The 25,094-nt window shown below is 34.6% G+C and overlaps 1 protein-coding gene across 4 annotated transcripts in view; it reads left to right on the plus strand.

Moving 5' to 3' along the window:
- The window catches only part of HSD17B4 (hydroxysteroid 17-beta dehydrogenase 4), a gene marked incomplete at both ends in the record, with an annotated part of 66,568 nt that overhangs the window by 35,237 nt on the left and 6,237 nt on the right, over positions 1-25,094 (plus strand). For 3 of the 4 annotated variants that reach the window (XM_084252190.1, XM_084252187.1, XM_084252188.1), the window contains 11 exons: positions 461-564; positions 1,954-2,190; positions 3,872-3,923; positions 7,088-7,159; positions 9,725-9,828; positions 12,556-12,621; positions 17,276-17,345; positions 17,975-18,081; positions 19,073-19,159; positions 20,897-20,983; positions 22,399-22,537. In XM_084252190.1, the coding sequence (XP_084108316.1) occupies positions 461-564; positions 1,954-2,190; positions 3,872-3,923; positions 7,088-7,159; positions 9,725-9,828; positions 12,556-12,621; positions 17,276-17,345; positions 17,975-18,081; positions 19,073-19,159; positions 20,897-20,983; positions 22,399-22,537 (1,125 nt within the window). The remainder of the gene's footprint in view (positions 1-460; positions 565-1,953; positions 2,191-3,871; positions 3,924-7,087; positions 7,160-9,724; positions 9,829-12,555; positions 12,622-17,275; positions 17,346-17,974; positions 18,082-19,072; positions 19,160-20,896; positions 20,984-22,398; positions 22,538-25,094) is intronic. The other variant, XM_084252189.1, reaches the window with a different exon arrangement.

Raw genomic sequence — 25,094 nt, forward strand, 5'->3', positions numbered from 1 at the left:
TTTTTCTCTGGAAGTACTATCCTTAGAACTATTAATACTTATACAGAGACCTGGGAGATATTTTAGCATTGTTCCATTCCATACATGGGGTGATGGTTGGGGGGGGGAAGGCAAGTTAGTTGTTCTTCTAGTCAACAGAAATTCCATATCAATGACAAACATCCCAGTTTACAGAGCGGTAAAAATCTCTCAAAGGCATTGCAAAGATCAGAGCCACTGGAGAAATATAACATGGGAAAAGTTAAGTTCGACTATGCCTTGTTTTTTCATTGAAGACAACCAGTTATCTTTGATCTGTTTCTAAGTCTTTCACAATTTTTCCTATAATAGCCCGATGCCAGTCTTCCAGTTGTAAGTGCAGCAGACTTGCTGAATGTTACAGCAATCATTTTCTTGCCCATTATAGGTTTCCTTCATCATATATTTAACAAAGGCATTATTTCTGTTACTTAATTTTTAGAATCAACTGGTGGTGTAATTGGAGTTCTAAGGAAAATAGATTCAGATGGAGGAGTTTCGACAAATCATACTGGTCATGCAACATCAACAGCCACATCTGGACATGTAAGTTAGAAATAAGCCTGAAGTTTTGCTGTCTCTGGAGATTTTTTTCTTTTCTCTTTTTACCCCTACAAAAATTATTTCTATGTTAAATAGAAACAATAAATGACAAAATTCTGAATAATATTTGTACTACATATGGATAGAATTTGAATGGGCATAAGGCTAAAATGTTAAATGTAGCTTTGTATTCTTCACTATAATTGAACAGGTGTCCTTTTTTTGAGCTTGTTGACAGGTTTACTTTAGTCACTGTTTTTGTAACTTTTTAGAAAAGGAAGGACTTACCTCATTTCTTTTAAGAGGAAGCATAAATAAATTGTATCTTAAAAGTGATTTGACATTATTGCAAGTAACAAGCCTCCCATAGTGCAGAAATTCTGATAGAATTGTGGTTATAGTTCATGTAAAGTTTGCTGCTTTATTGTCCTTTACCCCTTTTTTAAAAAAAATTGTGATGCATCAATAGTAAGAAATAAATCTTTTCATATGTTTGATTCTGGTGTTTTCTGACTCACAGCAGATGTTGTGATAAAATTAACAATCTAATTTTAAACCTGAGAATATGATCAGTTTACAAATTTGTTCAGAATAGGGATTGGCAATTTTTTTTGGTAAAGAGCTAGATAGTAAACATTTTTGACTTTATGGATCACATACTTTTTATGTCATATATTCTTCCTTTTTTTTAAAGCTGTTTGAAGTTATAACAGTAGTCTCAGTTGTTATTTGCTGATTTTTGCTTTTAGAATGAAAGTGATTGAAAATTGGACTTCACTCTTTTTTAACCTAGTATGGACTTGTCATATTAGCTAAGCATATCATCGCTAAGTAGAAAAAAACAATATCCAGTTAGATAAAGGAGAGTCCTGGAAGGAACTTCAGGTGAAATCTCATGTTAACTAAAGCTATTATGGGGCAGTTTAATTTACAAACATAAAGCAGTGTTTTGGTCATTTGGTTATAGGGAATTTAATATATTAGATCTTATATTTTAATTCACCATCCCTATTTATAACAAATGTATTTGTTGTTTTTCATATCTTGGAGAAGCTATTAATTGCCAAATTATAGGCCTTTGTGCCATGAGAAACAGGAAAGTTGAAAAATGAGGCATAATATCTGTTAGCAAGAGGCAAGCAATAAAAAAGCACTTATCTGTAAATGAAGTCCTTTTCCATATCTTATGTAGTTGAAACTAGAATTTCAATTTTATTGGAAAAAATCAAATACAACGAAACTCTTATGATGCACCATCAAAGTCACTAAAATGACATTCTCTTTACCAAAGCAAAACTAGGTATGTAAGCCATTAATAGTTTTGAAAAGTTAAAGTTTTAAAGACTTGCAAAAATATCAATGAAAAAATAATTTTTTACAACTGTTCCACAGACTGGCGCTATTGGCTATAAATTTCCTCCATTTTCTTCTACTTATACGGACATGGAAGCTATTATGTATGCCCTTGGAGTGGGAGCATCGGTGCAAGAGCCAAAAGATTTGAAGTTTATTTATGAAGGAAGTTCTGACTTCTCTTGTTTGCCTACTTTTGGAGTTATCATAGCTCAGAAATCTATAATGGGTGGAGGACTAGCAGAGATTCCTGGGCTTTCGATCAATTTTGCAAAGGTATGCATCATAAGAAACTTTATTTTGCTTTTCTTCTTTTTTCTTTCAACATGATTAATAAATGTCACGTGTGTGTATGTGAGTGGGTGTATGGATAATAGTTTATATTGGTTGATTCAGGAATAAAAATTTAGCATGTCATGATTTTTTTCTTTTTAAGAATACAGAGAAATGAGTTACTCAAAGGGGGCCACAGAAAGGAGAAAATAACAATGACGTTCAGGTCCACAACCCTTGTTGGACCAAGGGCAAATAACTTTCTCTAAACTTCAGTTTTCTTGTCTATAAAATGGATGTGATAATCCTTACCTTATGATACTGGTAAAGGAATAAACCAGGTAATTACCTAGGGGGAAACATTTGAGACAAGTGTAAAGATCCTGAGACAGTTGCATCCTTGGCTTGTTTTTGAAATAGCAAAGGGACAATATAGTTGCAGAACTGAGCAGGGAGCAATGGTAGTGGTAGGAAAAGGGGGCCTTGTGGTCACTGAAAAGCCCAGCTTACTCTGGTCAACATGGGGTTCATTTGCTATCTTTGAGCCTCTTTTCACTCACAAGCTCATTCTTGCTACTGTATGAATTGGTGGTGTGGGATAATTGTTGAATCATAGAACCATGCATGAGCTGATTTTGTGACTTGGAAGGATTGCAGAACCGGTTTATTGGAGGATTGATTAGCTCACTGCTGATGTGAATCTGAGAACTTATTTTATTAGAGGATTTGATGAAGATGGGAAGGAGAGGAGTGATAATGTACCGGGCATTTTGTTGCTTTTGTAACTCTCCTTTGATATTTGCTGTGCACAGTTCTTTGGATAATGTGAGTGTCCAAAATTAAAGCAAATGTTTCAGAATTATCCCTCAGAGTTGAAAGGAGTTGGAGATCATAAATGTGGTCAAACTCTGTGGTGGGAATGATAACAATCTTCAAATTTGAATCCTAGTATTCCTAATCTTGAGTTTCTGGGAATGAGGTGTTCCTTTGTTCTTCTATCACAGTACACCCCACCACCCCTCCCTATTTTCCTTTTGGGTTATGAGGAAGACTTGTAATTAAGTATCCCTCTGCAGTAGAGTGTGTTTACTTGGATAAGGGTCAGATACTGGTTTTCCTCCTCTGTTACTTTCCTATACACACTTGTATTTTCTTGCTTCGATTGAAGTTGGTTATCTTTGAAGTTATACAGCATTCTTAATAGCTACTCTTTGTAGATAATCTACAGCATATTATTTGAAGAAAATGTTGACATGGATAGTGCTTTTACTTTCAACATGCTTGTAAGGTTTGTATGTGTGTTTTAGTTGTTTGTGTACCTTTTTTCTGCAGCTAGTTATTGGATATCTGGTATATTCTAGGCACAATGATAAGCACTAGAAACACAGCATAGTTTAGTGTCTCCATTGGTAAGTACTCCATTAGTTCTCATTTAACAGGATTTATGAATGTCAAGAAATGACACAAATGTATCTTCTCTGCTCTAAAAGATCTGACAGTGTTTACATTGGGGGACTGATTATCTCTGAATCATATGATTAAGAAGTAGAAGTTAAACTGAGGTAGAAAATTTGGGGGAAGAAATGATGTGAGCATGTGAAAACGTAACTTGTGAATAAAATAACCACTGGCAAAACCTGTGGAAGAGAATTCTGCTAATAAAATATTGTTTGCCCTAACATAGGTTCTTCATGGGGAACAATACTTGGAGTTATATAAACCACTTCCCAGAGAGGGTGAGTTCTTGATACACTCATTCTATAATGCTACTATAATTTTATTTTCTGACTATCCAAACTCTGTCAGCATGTTAAACTGGCTTCGAGTGACATAAATAAACCATTATCATGTGGTATTTATTTGCATGTCAGCTGCTGCAGTGGGTTGATGCCAACTAGTTTCAACTGATGGTAACTAGCATCAATTTGGTAATGGTCTTATTTAATACAATACTTGAAAATATGACCAATTTATCCGTACTAATGTATGTGTTATTAACAACAGAAGAGACATTGTGTGTTCTAAACTTAGTCATTATACGTAATCAATTATATTTCCTATGAATATAGGTCTTCGTTCTTTTTTCAGTTCTATTTATGTTGTTTTCACAAAGCAGACAATAGTAACAGATGCAGAATTTCTCTTGATTAGCTTTTCCCTATTTTCTTTTAGAGAAAATAAAACCAAGTCTGCCTTAATGGTTGTGTTTTTGTCAAAATAGTTTCATTTGTTCAGTAAAGCTTGCATTTTTTTCTTTCACTGTAATCTGAGGTATTTGTTTCCTGTCTCTACTCTGATGTCAGAATGTTGTCTAATTATCAACTGACTGTATAGGTTGTAAAGTAGAACAGAAGGGTCTGTTTTTCACTTCATTTATATTATAGAGGTTAGCTAGGATTCTACTTTAATTTTTTCCTAAACCATTTTGTTTTACTAAAAAATTTATGAGATTCTTATTGCTTAAGGCTGAATAACTTTATTTCACTGTAGTGTTACAGTGTAAGTTTTCACTTAGCACTTTTTGTTTGAGGCTATGCACGGTGAGTGGTGACTGTTTCTGTCCAGTGTCTGCGATACCTGCCAGGACAAGGCGCAGTACTCCGTTTCAGATAATTTTCTAACCTGGCTGTGTGTTGTTATTGCTGTTATTGCAGTATATGACTTGTTGTTTTTAATGAAATATGGATTTTGTATTGTACCTCTGGAGATTCCCTGTGCATGTGTGCATGGTATGGGGGTGACTCTGTTGGCAGTGGCAGGCCCGGGAAGCTCCTAGTGTGTTCTGACTGCAAGCCTAGCATGGATTCATTTGGGGACCAGTGTTATAAAGGAAGCAGATGCTGAGCAAAAAAAGTCAGAAGGAGAAAGAAAAATATCGAATGGTTTCACCCATATGTGGAATATAGGGAAACCAAACAAAGGGTCAAGAAAAAGACAAAACTTGCAAGCTGACCATAGATCTGAGGCCTACAACAGGGGAGGGAGGGAGAAGAGTCTGAACAGGGGAGGGAAGAGCTCAAGGGACTGCAACAATGGTTCTGGGTGATGTGGCAGTGGAAAAATTAGGAGGACTACACCTGAGGGGAGAAGTCAGATATTGTACAAAAATGAAAATTAACATAAGGAAATTTTTTTAAAAATCAAAATTAAAAAAATAAACGAAGTAAAAATGTATAAGGTGGGTTTCTGCCTATAGGGATTTTAAATATGAAGAGAAAGATTAGACCTATATGTAACATAAATTTCACTAAAAAGTGATATGAATAAGAAAGTATGAAAGATTTTTTTTTTTTTTAAGATTTCTCCTGTTTGTTTGTTTTTTAAAAGATTTATTTATTTATTTATATAAGAACCAGGGTACAGGCCAGATGCATGGGAGGGTGAGAGGATTCACCAGAAACAGAGCGGGGAACAGAACAGGCAGACTGACGAAACACACTACTGAGGGGAGCAGTGGGCGAGACAGGAGAGGTCTGCTGCGCCTTGTGGGTCCCTCGTCGGCTGGCCGGGATTGAACTGGCACTGCAGAGGCTGTGGACAGCTTCACAGCACGGTGCTCAACGGTCTGCGCCACTAGGGGAGGCCCTGAAAAATGTTTTTCTTAATTTTTTGTACCTCCTTAGCCTTATGTTATGCTTTTATGAATCATTTTCCTTTAGTAGCACCTGTGCATTTTCTTTAAGTAGTTTTAAAGTATATTCTATACTAAGCATGAGTGTTCAAAATTTGAGATACTAATGATTTGAAATCCTTTTAGACTGCAGAAAATCAAGGTAGTGCTAATATTTATGATCTTTTCATAAAACACACCAATTCATGAGCCATAGGCCTGCAAGCCTCAGGAGGTTGGCATGTCTGCCTCTCTTGCTGGCTTACTTGGTAGCTATAGTGGTACCATCATGACCTACCCCTGACCTACCCCTCCTTCTGGCAAAATAAAAGCACTAGATGGAGTGTAAGGAAAATCTACTAGCAACATTTATTTTTCATCATGAACCAAACCCTATTCTAGTTCAGGATATGCTGGTCTCTAGATTTTGTTGGTTCACAAGTTTGATCATTACTATGTTTCTACTGGATGTCTTTCTTTATGGACCCACTTCTTTCTGAAGATAATGTGTATTTTGGGGTAAAACAATTCTTTTCTTCTTCTGGAAAATGAGATTGATAATGTTACCAACCTTGATTCTCTCCCAGGGAGTATGTAGCCTTCAAATATTAGTATGTTTAAATGTGCTTTTGGACAATTAAGCATTATGAAAATTTAGACTTCACAGTGAAGTAAAAAGCTTCTAGTATTGTATAGGTCCTCTCAGTCTACACATATCAAAGTGTTGCCACATAAGTATTGTCTAGATTATGAGTTTGGGTGATAATCAAGTTTCTGACTTGGGCAGCTTGTTAGATAGTATCATTTATTCACATAGGGAATTAAAGAGAGAAGCAGATATGAGAAAATGATAATAAATTCAGCCCTCTGTAATAATGATCCATATAAGACATCACTAGTGAAATGGTGGTAAGAAGAATCCATAAAAGAATAGGGTGACTAGAAAGAAACAATGTGTTATTGAAACCAGTTGAGATTTGAGAAGAAATTGAGTAGATGGTATGATTGTATGCTTAACAAATGTTTGCTAAATGATTGAAAATTATTTTTTTAAAAAAAGAATTATTGGAATTAGGATTATTGATGTTTTAAATTTAGTGACTAAAGTGTTTTGATTGCTTTATACTGAATTTTTTTCTAATGAGATTGGGAAAATTATTTTAAACCATGATTTTTTAGTTTTTCCTAAATGTACAGTGGAAATTATGTGAAATTCTCTGATGTCTTAGTCTTAATAATTTATGATTTTTGAGACAATCTCTTATTTATCTATTTTACTTTTCATTTTAGGAAAATTAAGATGTGAAGCAGTTGTTGCTGATATCCTAGATAAAGGATCCGGTTCAGTAATTCTCATGGATGGTAACTCATTTCCTTCCATTCTTATATTGTTAGATTAGTAGGCTATGTATGTAATAATACTTCACATGAAAATTGTTTAGTTTGTTTATGTTTATCTTCCAGCTTGCGAGAAAGCAAGATAAGCATTCTAAAAACAAATAGGCTCTTTTATTTTTTTTTATTTATTTTTTTAAAATTTATTTATGCAAACAAGCACTGGGATACAGGCCAGAGGTACGTGGGGTGAGAAAATTTACCAGAGACAGAGTGGTGAGCAGAACAAGCAGATTGTGAAATACACTGCTGAGGGGAGCAGCAGGCGAGTCAGGAGAAACCTGACTCACTGCGCCATGTGGATAGTTCTCTGGCCAGGGATCAAACTCATGCTGCAGTGGCTGTGGATAGCTTCATCGGTTACCTCTTAATCCCTTGCACCACCGGGGAGGCCCTTTATATAGGCTCTTCTAGAGAAGAAAGGGAAGAGGAGGAGAAGGAGTAAACTGAGGTGGGGTGGGGAGCATGAGGCTTGTGAGGGTATTTGAGATTACATAATCAAAGCACAGAGTAAGAAAAATGGCTCATGTAGAGCACACAGGGGAGAACTCTGCAGGCCACAGTGTTTTTGGCAGGAAGGAACACTTGGCCCTCAACTGATAAACTAGATTGCAGTATTCTTTTTTTGTGTTAATTCTTTGGTACTTGGAACTTATTTCACCACTGAACCATTCTTATAAATGGCAGTTAGGTTTCTGACTGTGCCTATTCAAGCCTATTGAACTTCTAATCAGTGGAAAGAAAAGATTATAGTTCAGTAAATGTGGAGATACTAGTGATAGAACATCATTAGCTAAAGATACATTGCTTATAATAAACTTATTTCAGAGTTTAAGAACAAAAAAAGTAGATATTCTCAAAAAGTTTGGAAATAAAGAACAATGGAAAGTTTCATATTATCTGATAATGGAACATAGACTTTATTGTTTTGTGTTAAATACATAGATGGTTATGCTGGATCTCCCTTTTTTTTTTTTTTCCTTAATCTATTGGGAACATTTTTGATGCTCCTTAATGTTTTTTCTGCTATATTGTTTTTATCATGTTAGTGCCTAGTGTTTTATCATGTCTTTCTTAGTTTTTTCCCTTCCTCTCTTCTTTCCTTTGTTTCTTACCCCTTTGTTTTAGATTTTTGTATTTTCTTGTCATTCCAGATACACGCCAACATTTAACTGCCATTCCTCCCGTTTTCTGATCATTCTACCTATACAGCACACCACTAAACAAAAGCTCTGCAGTGACCTTAGCTTTAATTTTTACTTATTTAACTGTGGTTTGATAATGCATCAGAGTGTATTTGAATGTGTGGATAAAGTATAGTTGAAATTAGATGCTACATTTTCTACGTAATAAAGATAAAAATTTTATTGTAATACAAATTGCCTTGCCTTTCCCTATTTTTGGTTATAATTAGTTTTTTCTTTAGTATGCAATTCGAAAGCATATTTTCTGCTTTCTGTTTTCCTAAGCTGGAGCTGCGGATAATACTCAAATTCTCCCTGGGAAATTCGTTGCTAGAAAGAAAGATAGCTGTCTTTAATTCATTTCTTGCTTCTTTGCTAACTTCCTCACTCGTGTCATTCATTGATTCATTCATTAATTTTTTTTAAAGATTTATTTATTTATGCATACAAGAACTGGGGTACAGGCCAGAGGTGTGGGGGGTAAGAGGATTCACCAGAGACAGAGTAGGGAACAGAACAGGCAGAGTGACTGAAATACACTGCTGAGGGGAGCAGCGGGTGAGTCAGGAAAGGTCTGCTGCGCCATGTGGGTTGCTTCCTGGCCGGCCGGGGGATTGAACTCGTGCTGCAGAAGCTGTGGCCAGCTTCATAGGTTGCGTCTTAACCCCTTGCACCACCAGGGAGGGCCCCGATTCATTCATTAATTTAATAAATGTTTGTTAGGTGACTTTTCCATACCAGACATTATTCTATTTGCTGGGTACATATTGTTGAGGAAACAGCCATGATCCTCCTTTTAGAAAGTATATATCTTCATTACCAATTATTTCCTTTTTCACATTCCAGAATCTTTTTGAGTGCTTTGGCAGAATGTCCCAAAGTTTGTGAGTGCAGTTACCTGTACTATATAGTGGAATTGTTTGAAATGTTGAGATAGAAAGAACTGAGATATAAAAGATGATTGGGGAGGTTTCAGAAGAAGTGAGAGGAACCACTATTTAATAGTCAAGAAAGGAATTGTGAATATCTTATTCTGTCTTTATCTTCCAGCGCTTGGGAAAGAATGAATTAATAAAATGAATGCTTTGTAGCCCAATCTTAAAGCAAAAAAAAAAAAAAAGATAAACAGCATAACCATCTATGTATTTAGAACAACAATAATAATAACGTCTGTATTCTAGTATCAGATAATATTAAACTTTCCACTGGGCATCTTTAAATTACAAAACCATTTAGTATTTGGATTTTGTTTTTGAAACTTTCAAAGGAATGGTTGATCATATATTGATTAACCAGTTATGTCTCTTTAAAAAATAAAGCTTATTTTTTTCTTTCATTTACTTTTCAGTCTATGCATATTCTGGAAAGGAACTTATATGTTACAATCAGTTCTCTCTCTTCCTTGTTGGCTCTGGAAGCTTTGGTGGAAAACGGACATCAGACAAAGCTAAGGTAGGCTGTGACTGCATAAGAAAAATAATTTGTGTAGTTAAGGACTTAACTATATTTTGAACTACTCCATTACAGTATGTGTAAATCATATAGAAGAGCTTCAGTAATTCACTCTTCTTTGATTCAGAATTTATTCCTTGCTTAGTAAATGTTGTTATGCGATATCTAGAGAAATGTGTTTAAGTATAGTGTAACTGAGATAGTTGTGGTAATACTTTTACATTATTAGTAAACTTTGCAGCACCCAAAAGTCTTTAGAAAAACCTAACACATACAAGTGATCCTTGCATAAATTAAAATCTTTTTATTATTTAAGTATTTCTCTTTTATAAGGCAAATCTAGTTACTCTTTACTTCTCAAACTCTATCTAAAAGCATACTTTTCACAAAAATATTTTGTAACTTGAATTTTATGCTTATTTAACCTAGGCTTTAACTTATTGGAGATAATAATATTGTACTTTAATAAATATTCTGGAGTAAATAAGATAGTACTTAAACCTTCCTTGAGAGACACGTTCTAGAATGTTGGTATGAGACTTGAGACTTCTCCCCTTTGAAACAAACATAACTGGTAAAATATATTTAAAAATACATATTTAAAATCTCTAGAAATGGTAACAGTAAAACAAAAAAAAAATTTATCCAAGAAAATTATATCTTGGTGAGAGGAGTGAAAATCTTTGGCATTTGAGCCTCAACTCTCATGCCTTCTTCTTTTCCTGCTCACCATGACAGAAACTCTAGGCATTTATAGCCAACAACATAGGATCCCTCTGCCCCCAGCTCCCTAACTAGGGCCACACTATCATCTCAAGAAGGGGCAGGTCACGTGCTTTTTCTCCCACCAGCTTTGTTCTGTGTTATAGAAACTATTTCTGGTAACAGTGACTAAGAGTTATAGGCCTCTCTTCTTCTACCCAGCCCGATTTGTTGCTTGGAGACTGTGTCACATCCATGCTAGGGTGAGGACACTGGAGCCCTGATCACCCTTTTCCTAGCTTGCTTATAGGGTGGAGGTTCCATGCTGGGAGAGTTAAGCTGAGAACATCAGAAGCTACTCCCCTACCCTTCCCCCTTTCTGTAAAGTGAGGATGATACTTGGAGAGAAGTTGGCCACTATCCTTGCTCCTATCTCTGATGTGTGGTACACAGATTTTACCCAGGGGGCAAGGCAGGATGTAATAGTAAAGAATGCTGAAGCTCTTCCCAAAGAAACTGACTCATTTCTGAATATTTATTGAAAGTTCAAAATAAGAGTACTCTCAAAAACAAGATTAATTTAGTAACAAAAAATTAAGTGGGGCTGTTATCTCCATGAGAACAATAAACTAAACTAGCCCAGCTAGAATTTTACTAGATAGAAGCATGGAAAAGATAGCTAAGAAAAGCACTCCCAGGTGCATAAAAAGCCTCCAAGACTTGCATCTAAGATGACTACTTCTGCAAAGAAGCCTGACTTTAATTGAATATTTGCAGCAGTATATGCCTCAGGGCACTGTGGGAAATGAGAGCAGTCATCTGCCAATTTGTGGGGCCTAACTACTGAATATGATACCAAAAGAGGTAGGTCGTATAACAGATCAGGGAGAGACAAGGACCAAGAGCCTTGCTCAAACCAGTTATCCCAGGTGAATGCCCCTTGAGGAACAACATCAGGGACTGCATGCTCTGGGAGATAGACTTCATTAAAAGAGTCTAGCCAAGCAACTAATGATCAAGTTAATAATACAGGCAGTCTTGGAAGGGAAAGGGGATTACTATCTTAAGAGTTACTATAAATATTGTCTAAAATATCCAGCTATCAAAACAAAAAATTTTAAGACATGAAAGAAATAGGTGAGAATGACTCATGGACAACAAAACAGAATATTAACAGGCAACAGAAATTGCCTTTCATAGGACTTAATAGACAAAGATTAAAAAAATACTATAAATAATGATCAGAGAACTAAAGGAAACCATGTTTAAAGAAGCATAGTGAGAATGACTCATCACATAGGGAAAAATCAATAAATAGAAATGATAAAACAATCGAAATTCTGGAACTGAAAGTACAGCTGAAATGAAGAACTTACTAAGGGCCTCAGCACTAGATTTCAATAGACAGAAGAATCAAAAAGCTGGAAGATAGATCTGCCTACCTGTATCTGTTTGAAGAACAGAAAGAAAGAAAATGAATTAAAAAACAAATAACGAGTCTCATTAGCTGTCTGAACATTGATGTAATGGGAGTACCAGAAGGAGAAAAGAGAGAGAGAAGTAGGAATAAATTGAAGAAACACTGTCTTGAATGAAAACATCAATCTGAGAAGCTCAGTGAACTCTGAATAGGACATACATAAAAATAAGGAGATCCGCACCCTTCCTTAGTAAAGTACATTGAAAGATAGTGTTAATATCAGGTATGAATTGTCTAATTTTTATTGTTACCATTTTTTTGCACTGGGGGAAGAGTTAAGTGTTTTTACTTTTTCTCTTTGTGACCTGGAGAATATATACTGGTTATATAATTCTTTCCATTTTAAAAGGGTCAGATCAGGAAAATCATAATGTAGATGAAGCTAGCAATTCTAAAATTTTAAATATTATCTCTTGTACTAAAATTTAAAAAAAAAGCTTTCCATCTACTTGCGGATTTCATTATATTGAAACATGGTTATTTATCAAACACCATTTTGGGTAAAGAGGATAACAGTATTTAACAAATGATGTTTTTGATTCCAGGTAGCTGTAGCCACACCTAACAGAGCTCCTGATGCTGTCCGTACAGACACCACCTCACATAATCAGGTAAGAGTGAATTTTGGAAAAGTGATAAATCCATCTGACAGGTGATATTTTTAAATGTATGCCTCTGATCCCCTTTGGTTTTGTGAGTCCAGAAGTGGTGGTTATGTCCTGTAGCATAATGAAAATGACATAGTTCTGTGGTTGTAATTTGTTTTTTCTAATTTTTTACTTAACAAGTCTTTTCTCTGCTAAATAGTAAAATAAAACAAAAAATGACTTAATTATTGTCAGTTCAAAAATGGAGCACGCTTTGTTCACCATGGAGTATTAGCCTGACTTAGAAGAATGTCACTGTAGAGAGCAGAATAAAAAGAACTAAAAGACAAATTTAAATCATCATTTCTTCTGTTGGGAAAAAAGCTGCATTGCTTTGGAAACAGAGTATTTTATGCTAAGTTTATTGTCTAGGCAAAATAAGACATCTTAGAAAAGATACATGTTTTATATTTGGCATAAATGTGTTATCTGATGGAGGAGATAAAATGCCCTATCTTTTAACAGATTCTGTGAGCATGCAAAGATTCACATGGGAAACAAAAGACAACTGTATATGAGAAAAGCAACTTTGCTTTTGTCAGACCTAAAGGTTCTTCTCTCAGATGTCAGAGCACTAAACACACAGATACAGAACAGGATAAGCAGAGTTCTGAAGTGCTGCTGTGACAGAGTGTGTAATGACAGCAGATTACAAAGTTCACTTATTTTTGATGCTAATATAGATATGCTTAATATAAAACTTTTGTAAGATTTATGTTTGGTAAAGGAATTAAGGCTGACACATACTCTGTTTTGTACTACATAAGTAGATGATGGACAGAACAGTACTCTTTCTCAGGTTAGTTTTTGCCATCAAGTGTTATTCCCATCCACTACTGTTTCTATCAGTTTATTAAGAATGCACCCATATTTATGTTTAATTAAAAATTCACAGAGAACTTAATTTTATTAGGGCACTAAAGAACAGAAAGCAATCCATGGTTTCATGGTTCAGAAGACCCAACAATGCTCCTTTATTCTGTTGATACTTGGGTTTCTGCTATAGTAAATGTATCAGCTAGATAAGAAAAGTTGAATAGTTTCCAACGCTTGAATTTCTACACAAAGCAAGTGGAGAGACTTCCTTTCTTTCACACTTTTTCAGATAAATAGAACTTTCTGTTAGCTTTTTAGCAGAGTATTTCGCAGCATGAGAAAACAATTTTTAAGAAATTTTTTTAATTTAAATAATGAGAGTAATAAATGATCCCACAGAGATTCCTGATAATTTCATGTCATGTGGTCTTTTAAGAATATGATGAAAGGTACATACTATTTCTTAAAAAATAAAATAAAAAATAACTCACATAAAGTTTTGCATAAATTTCAGTGATTTTTGTGGTGTTGTGGACTAGATCAGTGCCACAGGAGATAAAAGTCAGAAGAAATGCGATCTGCTGTCAGGAGGTTGAAAGATACTTAGATACCCAAGACATAGAGACTGGAGTAACTAGGATAACATAGCAAGAAATAATTAAGTACAAGGCTTTGAATTGTAGCATAAGTGTTGTAGACATTCAGAGAAGGGATATGCATTAGGGAGCAATGTACAGAAGAGTTTGGTAGAAAAGATAGGACTTAACTAAATGATAGCGATATTGTCGACACACTCTTTTACCAACGATGTTGGACTTGCTCTGTGGCCTCAGGAGATAAGAAGTAATGATAGGAGACTGTAAGAGAAGACACGAACATGATGTGTGCTCAAGGAATAAGAACATTCACACTGGAGAATCATGGGAGATGATTACATAGTGTTTAAGGAAAAGCAGAAATAAGGAAAAAATTACCACTAACTTTTGAATCAGTAAGAAAATGGGCAGTCATATTTTTAGCTCTGACATCACTTCTGGAATATTCGATTTATCATGTCTTTAGAAGAGTTTCTTCCTCTTGAAACTGCTACATCTTTACAAGTGTACTTTGTAATTTTTTAAATAGAAATTCATCAACAGTGATCTAGAAAGACAAAAGAATGAACAGATAACAGAAATTAGACTTTGCATTTGGGGAAATTGAAAACAGATATTTGTACTTTCTCCAGATATATATCTTATACTGTCTATTCTAACAGTTAAAATTTTTGCTATCATCATTTTTCAATAAAGTTAATCTTTAGTTGGTTATACTAGCCATTAAGATACAATTCTTTATTAAATTACCATATGTATAATACCTACTAATTATATGGACCTTTTTTCTTTTGTTTTAAAGCAATGATTTTTTTTGTCATGTAGCTGTTCTCAGACAGTAGCAGGGCCAGAAGGTCCAAAATAGCTTCCTTCACACATTCAGTTTCTCAGTGCTGCCTCTTGGCTGCGGTGCATCTGTTCTCCACATGGCCTCTTCACACGGTGTCTCATCTTCAGGCCTTTCTGAATGACTCCTCAGGGGTGCTCTATTTAGATTTCTGGAGCTCTTTTCTATGTAGCTACCTCCTTTTTGGTACACATACATTCCAACTGCACAGCTTTGCAGAGCTCTGATCTTTATGTTGTTAACTTACTGAGACTTTTCTACTGAGATTGGGTTTCCCTTCTCGCACTGCACTGTGAAAAGTGCCATTAGGCAGAAAGCTATGGAGGCTGCAGAGTTCATCTTGTTTGGTAGTCCTGCGATGCTCCAGTGTTCACTGGTCTGTGTGCTTTAGTAGATGGCAGAATTTGAGAAGGATTTTTAGTTAGCATTTAATTTAACTTAGTGACCATTTTTAAAAATAAAATTAAGAACTACTTTACTCATAGGTACAAGATCCTCTCATACATATTTAATGTGCAAGTAAGAGTATATATTTTTTTCAGCTGTTTCGTGTGTCTGTGTTTTAGTGCCTTATATGTGAGGAAAATAAAACAAGCCTTTAGTTTTCCTTAAATATAAAAGTTCTTAAAAATAGTCAGAAAATGGGTTTTGACAATGTTCCTTATTATTTGGAGAATGATTAGCTTGCATTATGATTGATTTAATCTAAAACCCAATACTTGACTTTAGTCATTTCTCATGATGGATTTTTTTGTTTTTATTTATTCTGTTGTCTATAGGAAGCATGCAATGACTGAAATAATATGAAAATTTTCTTATTCCTTTAATATTTCGTTAGAAGAAAGCTTCTTTTAATTTATAGGAACGACATCTGTGAAATAAAGATACTGGTATTAATCATAAAAACTTGATTGTCTTAGTCTTTGCTAAAATCTTATAAATTATAGTAATGACTATCATTTATGAAGATATTAATATTTATCAAAAATAGTGCTTTGAAATTGGCTTATTGTCCTCTGAATTTTTTTACATGAGAAAAATTGAAGCTGAAGGTGATGAGTTTGTACATTAATGGCAGAGCTGACTTTGAACCCAGGCTTATTTGATGACAGAACCCATGATCTTTATGTTTGACAGCTTCGCTTTGAAGCTCTGTAACGTACCTTTTCATTCATTCATCTCTAGCATGGTGATGTGTACTTGCCTAGTGTTTCATTGCTTGTAAAGTGCTTTTTTAAAAAAATTATATAATCCCACAACTTTTTATATGGAATTTTACACATTCAGTGATTACTAATTTTAGTTCTATTTAGTAGACTCATAAAAGGAAACACTGACTCTTCGAAAAAGTAAATTACAGAAATATCATGAGGTGACAGAGGAGGGAAAGCTTATTAAAATTACTGAAAGCATGCTAAAAAGGAAATGATGTTTTCCTCAGAATTATGGGAATTGTTATTTTCAGTTTATGAAATTTGTTTAAAAAGAATAATCAATAATTTAAAAATCAGTAATTAAAGAAGGCCAAATGTGCTGACTTGGCTAGTTCACTCAATGTTTTAATAGTCTTGAAAAACTTAACACAGCAGTTGATGAGAAAGGGAAAAAGTCTTGAGGCATGTCCAAAGGAGTCAAGTTAATTTACAGGTAAATACATACTGTTAGCTGTTTTATAAGTTTCTCCCCTTTAACACTGAAAAGTACTCTGTAGTTTGAACAATGCATAATCTAAATACTGAAAATTTTGTTAACTTTCCCCTATTGCTGTTTAAATCTTCTACTAATCCCAGTTTATCTAAATAAAGAAGTGATGTGAAAATTTGGACTAAGCAGAAACTTCACCTTAATGGCAACCTACCGGTGTTTCCTTGCAGGATGAGCTGACTTTCAGGAATTTAGTGTACCAGGAGAATGAAATTTTCTGACAAGTCTGATGATTAAATGTCTAGTATTGTGTTATAAGTGTCAATTTAAAGCGTCCATCAAGAAAGTTCACATAAATTTTGCTTGGTTAAAAAGAGACTATAAACATTTACCTTATCTTCGTTGTGTTTTAGTGAAAATAGATTGTTGGATTTCTTTTTTGACTTTCTCCTTAGGCAGTGAAAACCGTGTCACATATACCCAGATGTGGTTCCTAGGTCCCCTTCCTATGATTTGACAGTCTCCTGTCACCCACCTGATTTCATTGGCAGGTGCTATAAAATCTTTTTTGTCCAGAAATTTTTTTTATCAGAATCTCAATTTGGTATATATAATGATGTTTTTTATTGCTATGGCCAGTATTATTTCCTGTTTTTTAAAAAAGTCATCTAAGAAAATATGAGCGCTACTTACTTTTATAATCCTCTCTCCGTAGGCTGCTTTGTACCGCCTTAGTGGAGATTGGAATCCCTTGCACATTGATCCTAACTTTGCTGGCTTAGCAGGTGAGTTGCTAATAATATGGACTAATGAAAAATATTAGGCCAGTTATCAAATAATATGCTGTAGTTAAACACATTGCTTCTTTTGACTGGTAGTTTGAATCACATTTGAAAAAAAAAGCAGCCCTTGCTAAGGACATGAAAAGGTAGGAATGAAGTGTTCAGAAAATGGTTTATTTCAACTTTCAATTATGGTGAAGGGAAGCTCCTGCTAGTGCAGGGTCTAGGAGGGGACCTTAGGGGGGGTGGGTATCTGAGATATGATGGACTGGGACATTAAAGGCAAGTACAGGGACCTGAAAGGCTAAGGAAGGGTCAGCTACATACGTGGGCACTGCAATCACAATGGACTCTTTCACTTTTACAACCAAAGCTAAACAAAGCAACTTTTTGTGTTTGCAAAATTTCTCACAATCCTTTCTTGTTTTTTTTTTTTTTTTTCTTTTCCGTTTTCTTTTTTATCATTTTCTCCCAGGAAGGATTATTTATGAAATATTTTCCTTGTTTCTTAGAATTGATGATATGTCATGTCAGTGCAGTTTAAAGACGTCTTTTTAAAACCCTGAATTAACTATTCTCAGGTTTTAAATATAAAAAGTGCCAATATCTAACTACATTCTCTTTTTTGTTAGGTTTTGAGAAACCCATATTACATGGATTGTGTACGTTTGGATTTTCCGCCAGGCATGTGTTACAGCAGTTTGCAAATAATGATGTGTCGAGATTCAAGGCAATTAAGGTATATGCATATTGTTACATAATTTCAGCACCTTTTTTTTATTTTAGGATAAGAAAAGGGGTTGCAGTGACTACATTTAAATGATACTATACTGAAGCAGCATTTGTATTATGTCGTTGACTTTGCAATCAGTATGTTTTCTTTTTATGATTACAATTTTAATAGATTAACTGGATTATCTTATAAATTAATTGGACCACATATGTATCAGCATATATACCTTAAAAAAAGCTTGAGATTTTCCATTGTAAGACTTTTTTTTTTTTTTTTTTTTTACTGTTTTGCAGTTTGCCCTAATTTAATTGAAAATGTTAAGTGGCTTTGTTTGAAGTTTAATAAACATAAGCCTACATCACTTTGATAACTGCATATTAGGGTTCCATCCATTATAAGTAACAAAAGTATCTGTGCACACAGTATCTTTGAAGAAGTAGAAGTCAAAAGATGTCTGCTAAGTAAAGTTTAAGACAGTGTCAACTCCAAAAACTGATTTCTGTTCTATGTAGCAGTGAAAATGCATTTTCTGATGCTTTACCCTTGATTAACACTTTATTCTCATGCTTTTCATTTTATTGTAACTATACACAGAACAACTGAAATAGAATAACAAATTATGAAATAAAAAGTGGTGTTATGTTAGTAAATACCCACTTCAGATCTCATTCCCCAGACATAATTAGTACCACCTTTAACTACGTCTTTTAAGTTATTCTGGTGATTGTATAACTTTTGTAGTATAATTATGCTTCTCTTTCTTGATTTGTCAAGATTAAATAGATTTGACTCCATATTTTGAAACATCAAAAATTAACTTACTTATGACTACATCCTTTCCTGGCAAGTTTTGTCATAATAATATTTTTAGTTCTTTAATGAATTTAAATGTATTTCAACTTCCATTTTCTCCTTTTATACTGTCTAACTTTCCAATTATTCCTCCCATATGTAGAAAGTTCCATTTTAAAACATTTTTAAATCATTTTTATTAAAGGCTCGTTTTGCTAAACCGGTATATCCAGGACAGACTCTACAAACTGAGATGTGGAAGGAAGGAAATAGAATCCATTTTCAAACCAAGGTATGAAAAATAGCATCAGAGGTAATCTTTTTTGTTACCTTCTTCACCTCACTCTATAATTATGTTCCATCTTAACATTTTTTTGGATATGAGACAAACTCTAGAATATCTTATTAAATCAGTGGCAACTTTTCACTGAAAATAAGATGCCTGTATACTCTGTTTTTCATGTTTTCTACTTTATGCTAAACTTGATGGGTGTCTGTGTATTAAAAGTGTATCTCCCTATAGGGTGAAGTGATTTCTGGGTGAAGTTGTTAGCAGTACTTCAGTAAAATCCTAAAAGGACATGTAATCATCCTTTTATTTGTAAATTTTCTAAAGATAAATTTTGTTAACTTCATTGACCAACTTGATGACGTTTTTGGCCTGAATATTTTGTACTATGTGATTGGTTTGTGTTGTAACAATTTACACCACCAAAAATAATGACAGCTTCCATCTGTTGACTATCTACCCATATATTCTGGAGCCCTCTTATAATTGTTTCGTGTAAGTTTTGGTTTTTTGCATAAGATTATTAACTCTGGAGGGGACCACAGTGGACTATGGTAAAGGTGTGGGGGCCTTGGTGGTAGTTGTGATATTGTAACATACAATAGGATGCGATCCTCTAAATCATATACAATGTTGTAAACCAATATTGCATCAATTTAAAAAAAATAAAAATGTTAGACACCATGAGTTCATTATAGGTTTTTATTTTTCCACAGTCCTAGCAATGAACAGTTTAGGAATAATTTCTATAGATCCAAACTTAAAGGTATTGAGAAATAATTTAATATCTAAATTTACATTCTTGCCATTTTGATAAATTCTAAGCATTTCTTCATATCGCCCCCCATCACCCATACTGGAACTACTCCTTTTTTATTGGTTACATATAGAAGTTTTTCTCTCCCTCCCTGTCTCCTTTCCTTTATGTTGTATTCTAAGAAACATTTTAAACCAGTGTTTCCAAATGATATTCTTGACTTAGTTATAAGGAAGTAATTATGAAAGTGTATTTTATTCCTAAATTGCCTCTTTCCATATTTGTAATGTATAATTTGAAATACAGTAGTTTAAAAATCTTTTTGTTTTCCCCAAAGTCTGATGGGAAGTAGTAATGGGAGAATGATCTTGATTATTAAAAAAAATCAGTCTTTTAGTTAATATTTGATAAAACATCTTGAATAGTCTGATGAAAGCTCTTTTAAGCATTTAGCTTCTGCTATATGTATTTCCTGTTTGAAGCTGAACTAGAATTATGGTTTTAAAATGGACTTTTCTTAGCCAATTTTATTCCACATTAACAGAACAGCTGCATTTTGAGTACCACTCCTTTATGTGGATACTGTGCCATACCCTTTACTATTTATAAGCATTTAGCAGTTCTCAACCTAGTTCCCCTTAATTGTCATTAGGCACACTTTTATTAGCAAAAAAAATCTCCCAACTATCAGTGGCTTGACTTCACCCAGACCATTTAAATTATTGGAATTTTTTTGTGTTGGGAACTGGTCACAGGGATTTTATTAAAAAGCTCCAATTGATTCTACAGTCAGAGTTAGTAATAATTACATCAGTAAGCCTTTTTGTTTACTCATCTTGACATCTAACTTATGAACTATTAATTTAATGTCTTTCATGTGAAGAAAAAATTATAAATTTTTTAAATGACTTTATGCTGTTTTGCAGTGAGATTGTGTCTTTATTGAAATAATCACAGTGAATTTTTCATTTCTCTCTTATAAGATCCAAGGAACTGGAGACATCGTCATTTCCAATGCTTATGTGGATCTTGTGCCAACATCTGATATGTCAGCTAAAATACCCTCTCAGGTAGGTTATAAAAATTGATACCCAGGTCATTTCCTGATTTATGGATTTCAATTAATGTCATTCTAAGAATGTTTAGGCTACTTTATTTTTTTTTTAAGACTTACTTATTTATACAAGAACTGGGCTACAGACCAGATGCATGGGCGGGTGAAAGGATTCACCAGAGACAGAGCGGGGAACAGAACAGGCAGACTGAAGAAATACACTGCTGAGGGAAGCAGCGGGCAAGACAGGAGAGGTCTGCCACGCCATGTGGGACCCTCGCCAGCCGGCTGGGATCAAACCGGCGCTGCAGAGGCTTTGGACAGCTTCACAGCCCTGCACTCAACTGCCTGCACCACCAGGGGAGGCCCTGTTTAGGCTACTTTAGAAAAGTAAGAGCTGTGAAAGATTCTTATTTCTTGAACTGAGGGACATTGAGAACTGCTTGAAATAAAAAGACTATTTTGAAAACTTACAAATTTAAAAAAAATTTTTTTTTGAGGACACTAGACTATCTTTCAAGGAAAATAATTCATTTTCTAATTTTAGAGTAACTTGTTAATCTAGTGAGAAATCCTGAGCAAAAAGTTTTTTAAAGAAAAATAAAGTTATATTCTGGACTTTTTTCATGATTTACAGGTTTGTATAAAGTTTTGTTTGCAAATACAAAAACAGTAGCATGTATTTTTTATTAAAACATTTTTGTTTTTCTGTATTAACAGGGTGGGGCTTATAATGAACATGCTAATTTTCTGTCTCCAAATAATAAACTGTGTAGTATTGAGGTGTTCATACCCATGATCTTGTCTTTCATTGGCTGTACTATCATGTCACTGAGTGAAGATTAAAATTCTTTAAGAATCTTAGATCAAAAACTTTAGCATTTTAGAGCTGAAAAGAAATAAAACTTCATGCCATTTACTTTTATTTCAAAAATAAATAAATGAGGGGTCCTCCATGGTGGTGCAGGGGTCTTAGTGCTGTTAAGCTCTTGCTATCCTCTGCAGCCTGAGTTCGATCCCTGGCCAGGGAGCTACCCACATGGCACAGCAGACCTCTCCTGACTCGCCTGCTACTCCCCTCAGCAGTGTATTTCAGTAGGTCTGCCTGTTCTGCTCTACACAGTGTCTCCTGTGAATCCTCTCACCTTCCCCCATACCTCTGGCCTATACCCCAGTTCTTCTATGTAAAAATAAATAAAAATAAATCTTTAAAAAAAAAATAAAGAAAATGAGACCATTGATTTGTGCACTGATTTTCTTCTAAAGTTAGTTAGGACATAGGTTGTCCAATTAAGAGAACTGAGGTTATGGATGATATAAATAAAGACTAGTTTACCTTACTTATGTACAGGTTTTAAATTCACTTTTTTGTGTATATATTTTGTGGTAATTTTTCCAAACTTTTAACATGAGATTTTCTCTCTTTGCTAGGGTGGGCAGCTTCAGAGTGCCCTTGTATTTGAGGAAATAGGCCGCCGCCTTAAGGATGTCGGGCAGGAGGTGGCAAAGAAAGTAAACGCTGTGTTTGAGTGGCATATCACTAAACATGGCAACATTGCATCTAAGTGGAGTAAGTCATTTCCCTGACTTTATAGTATCCTAAGGTAACTCTTAGTAAATAGAGTTAAGGTATCCTGTCATGATTAAAATGTGCCTCTTCAAAGGTAGGTAAGTCCTATCTCCTTAGGTAACTTGTTTTTCATGTGAAATCATATGTTTCAGGGCCAACAACATGTATGATTCCTAGAAATATAGGAAATCAATGAAAATGAAAATAAACTGTTTTAAAGATTTCTTTGTAATACCTGAAATTACTACATTTCCTGTAGTATTCTTGGCTATATGCTTCATTAACTAATCTTCACAGTCTCTTAAACATAAAGCACATATATCAGGTCAAATGAAATATTTTTAAGTCACTTCCTTACATTTAAAAATTATCCTTCATTAACTTAAGAAAAGGATTTTTCCTTATGTTTCCCCTGAAAGAATGAGAGTATTCAAATTCTGTTAATAACTACTTATTGATGTCTTACAGCTTTTATTTCTTTTATCATCTTTTCTGGTCTTTATTTTTCAGAGCTAACAATGGGATTTTAATTGTTCAGTATTCTGTGTGATCTGTTGTTTGATTTGATTCTTAGCTATGCAACCAGCCTCAGTTTTAGTTTTTGTTTTTTTTGCAGTCTTTGCATCACTAAGTTAAATCACTGTTGCTGGCAGCAGAAACTGTCTAGGTCTTCTGGTCTCTGTTATCTTAGGAGACTGTTGTATGTTGGCATCTTTATTTTGATTTTGATATTTAATGACTTAAAGTAGATTATTGAATGGCTGGACTTAGGAAATAGCTAACTTTTTTTTTACAAACAGTGCAAATGTTTTGTTAAAGACTTAATATTCAAGTAGTTTGTGTTTTAAATTGCTGTTGCTTGTTTAGCTTTAGTCACATCATGGGGGACCAAAAACCTGGTTACAGATAATAGGGCAAATTCTCAGATCAACATGGCTGGGCTCAGAAGGCACTGGAGTGGCTTAAGTGAGTGACCTTGATCAAGTGTGGGAACAAGGTGTTTGACCTGGAAGGCACATTCCAACCACAAAGATCCTGGTCCACGCCCATCTCCTCTGTTCCCTCCCACATCCTGTCATCCAGATAACATCAGCAGCAAACCTCTATACATTCTGTGGGAAGGGAGGGCAATCTAGAGACAATTAGGAGAGTTTTGGTATCAGTGCTGGGTCAGGGATGGTTTTGATTGTGGAGGAGGAGCCCTCCACAGCTATGATTTTTATGGTTAAGTGCCCTGAGGCCTGTCATGTATGGTCACCTAGGAACAGGAGAGCTGCCTTGACCAGGGGCACTGTGACCTCAGCCGCTTTGGTCTGATACCATCTGGGAGAGATTAGAGAATCCTTCCTCTTCTCTGTAGGCTAAAAGTGTGCATGGAGAGAAGTAGACCATTGTTCTGCAAAAGAAGTCAGAGGGAAGGCTTCAAAAGCCATAGCTTGCAATGCTCACCTGTACCTTCTCATGTGCACTTCTGGAGAGAATGTTTTGATTATGAAATTTGCCTTAGAAGGGTTAAAAGCATTGTGATCCATAGATATTGCCTCCTTTAGGTTGGATTTGGAGGTTGAAGTCAAGGTAGAAGCCCATCTTATTTCACTATTAATATCTGTTCAAATATCAAGAACGCAATGTCTGTGTCCTTTTTTTGCTATTCTATGTAATTGAATTGATGACTTGGGTATGTTTGAATACTTTCCTCAGTATCTGTGCCTTCAGGTATTAAAACTTTTGAATAAAGATTGTCCTTTGCCTTTTTTTTTTTCTTAAGGGATACTTTGATTAGGTTAAAAAGGTGAAGGTGTGCATCAGATGGAGAAAGAAATCTCTGAATTCCCTTTGAACAAACACAGTCTGTTACTTGTCACAGTTATCTTACTGTATTGTGATTGCTTTTAATTATGCCTCTTCCCACTTGATCTTGGTCTTAACTCTAAAAAAGAACTGCAGGTTGATTTATTTCTAATGTCTAGGGTGGAAGTAGACTGATTTAACATGCTAATAAATAAATGGTAAAACCACATAGATGGAATCAGATGTCTCACTTTTAAAAGAAAGTGCTGAAATTCGTGTCCTTCCTTTGATTACGTTTACTATATAGATAGTAACATTTACTTTTTATTTAGTATGAGCGAACTGTTCAGGAAAAATACACCATTGGAACATTTTATGAGTGAACAATGTATTTTCTACTATTTATTGTTATTAATATCTGAAACCAGCCAAAAATTTTTCTTGTAAAACCTTTGAATCTTATTGTTGTTCTAAGTAACAGTAAAAATTTCATAGAAATGAAAGATTACAGGAAGGCATAAAGAAGATAAAGAATCAGAGGCTTTATGTTACCTATAGAAAAGTCTGCTTTTTTTCTGCAACTTCAGAAACTTCACGTTCTGAAAATAAACTTTTTTCCCCTCATAAATCATTGATAATAAAACCTTACCTGAACTTGACGTGATGTGGTTGATTGCCTTTATCTCACATGGTGTGAGTTGAGTATTAAAATCATTTATTTGCTTCTCCAGTGTTGTTGGCAGGGTCTTTCTTTGATATATAATAC

This window comes from Talpa europaea (assembly GCF_964194135.1).
Source record: "Talpa europaea genome assembly, chromosome: 13".
Classification (NCBI taxonomy): domain Eukaryota; kingdom Metazoa; phylum Chordata; class Mammalia; order Eulipotyphla; family Talpidae; genus Talpa; species Talpa europaea.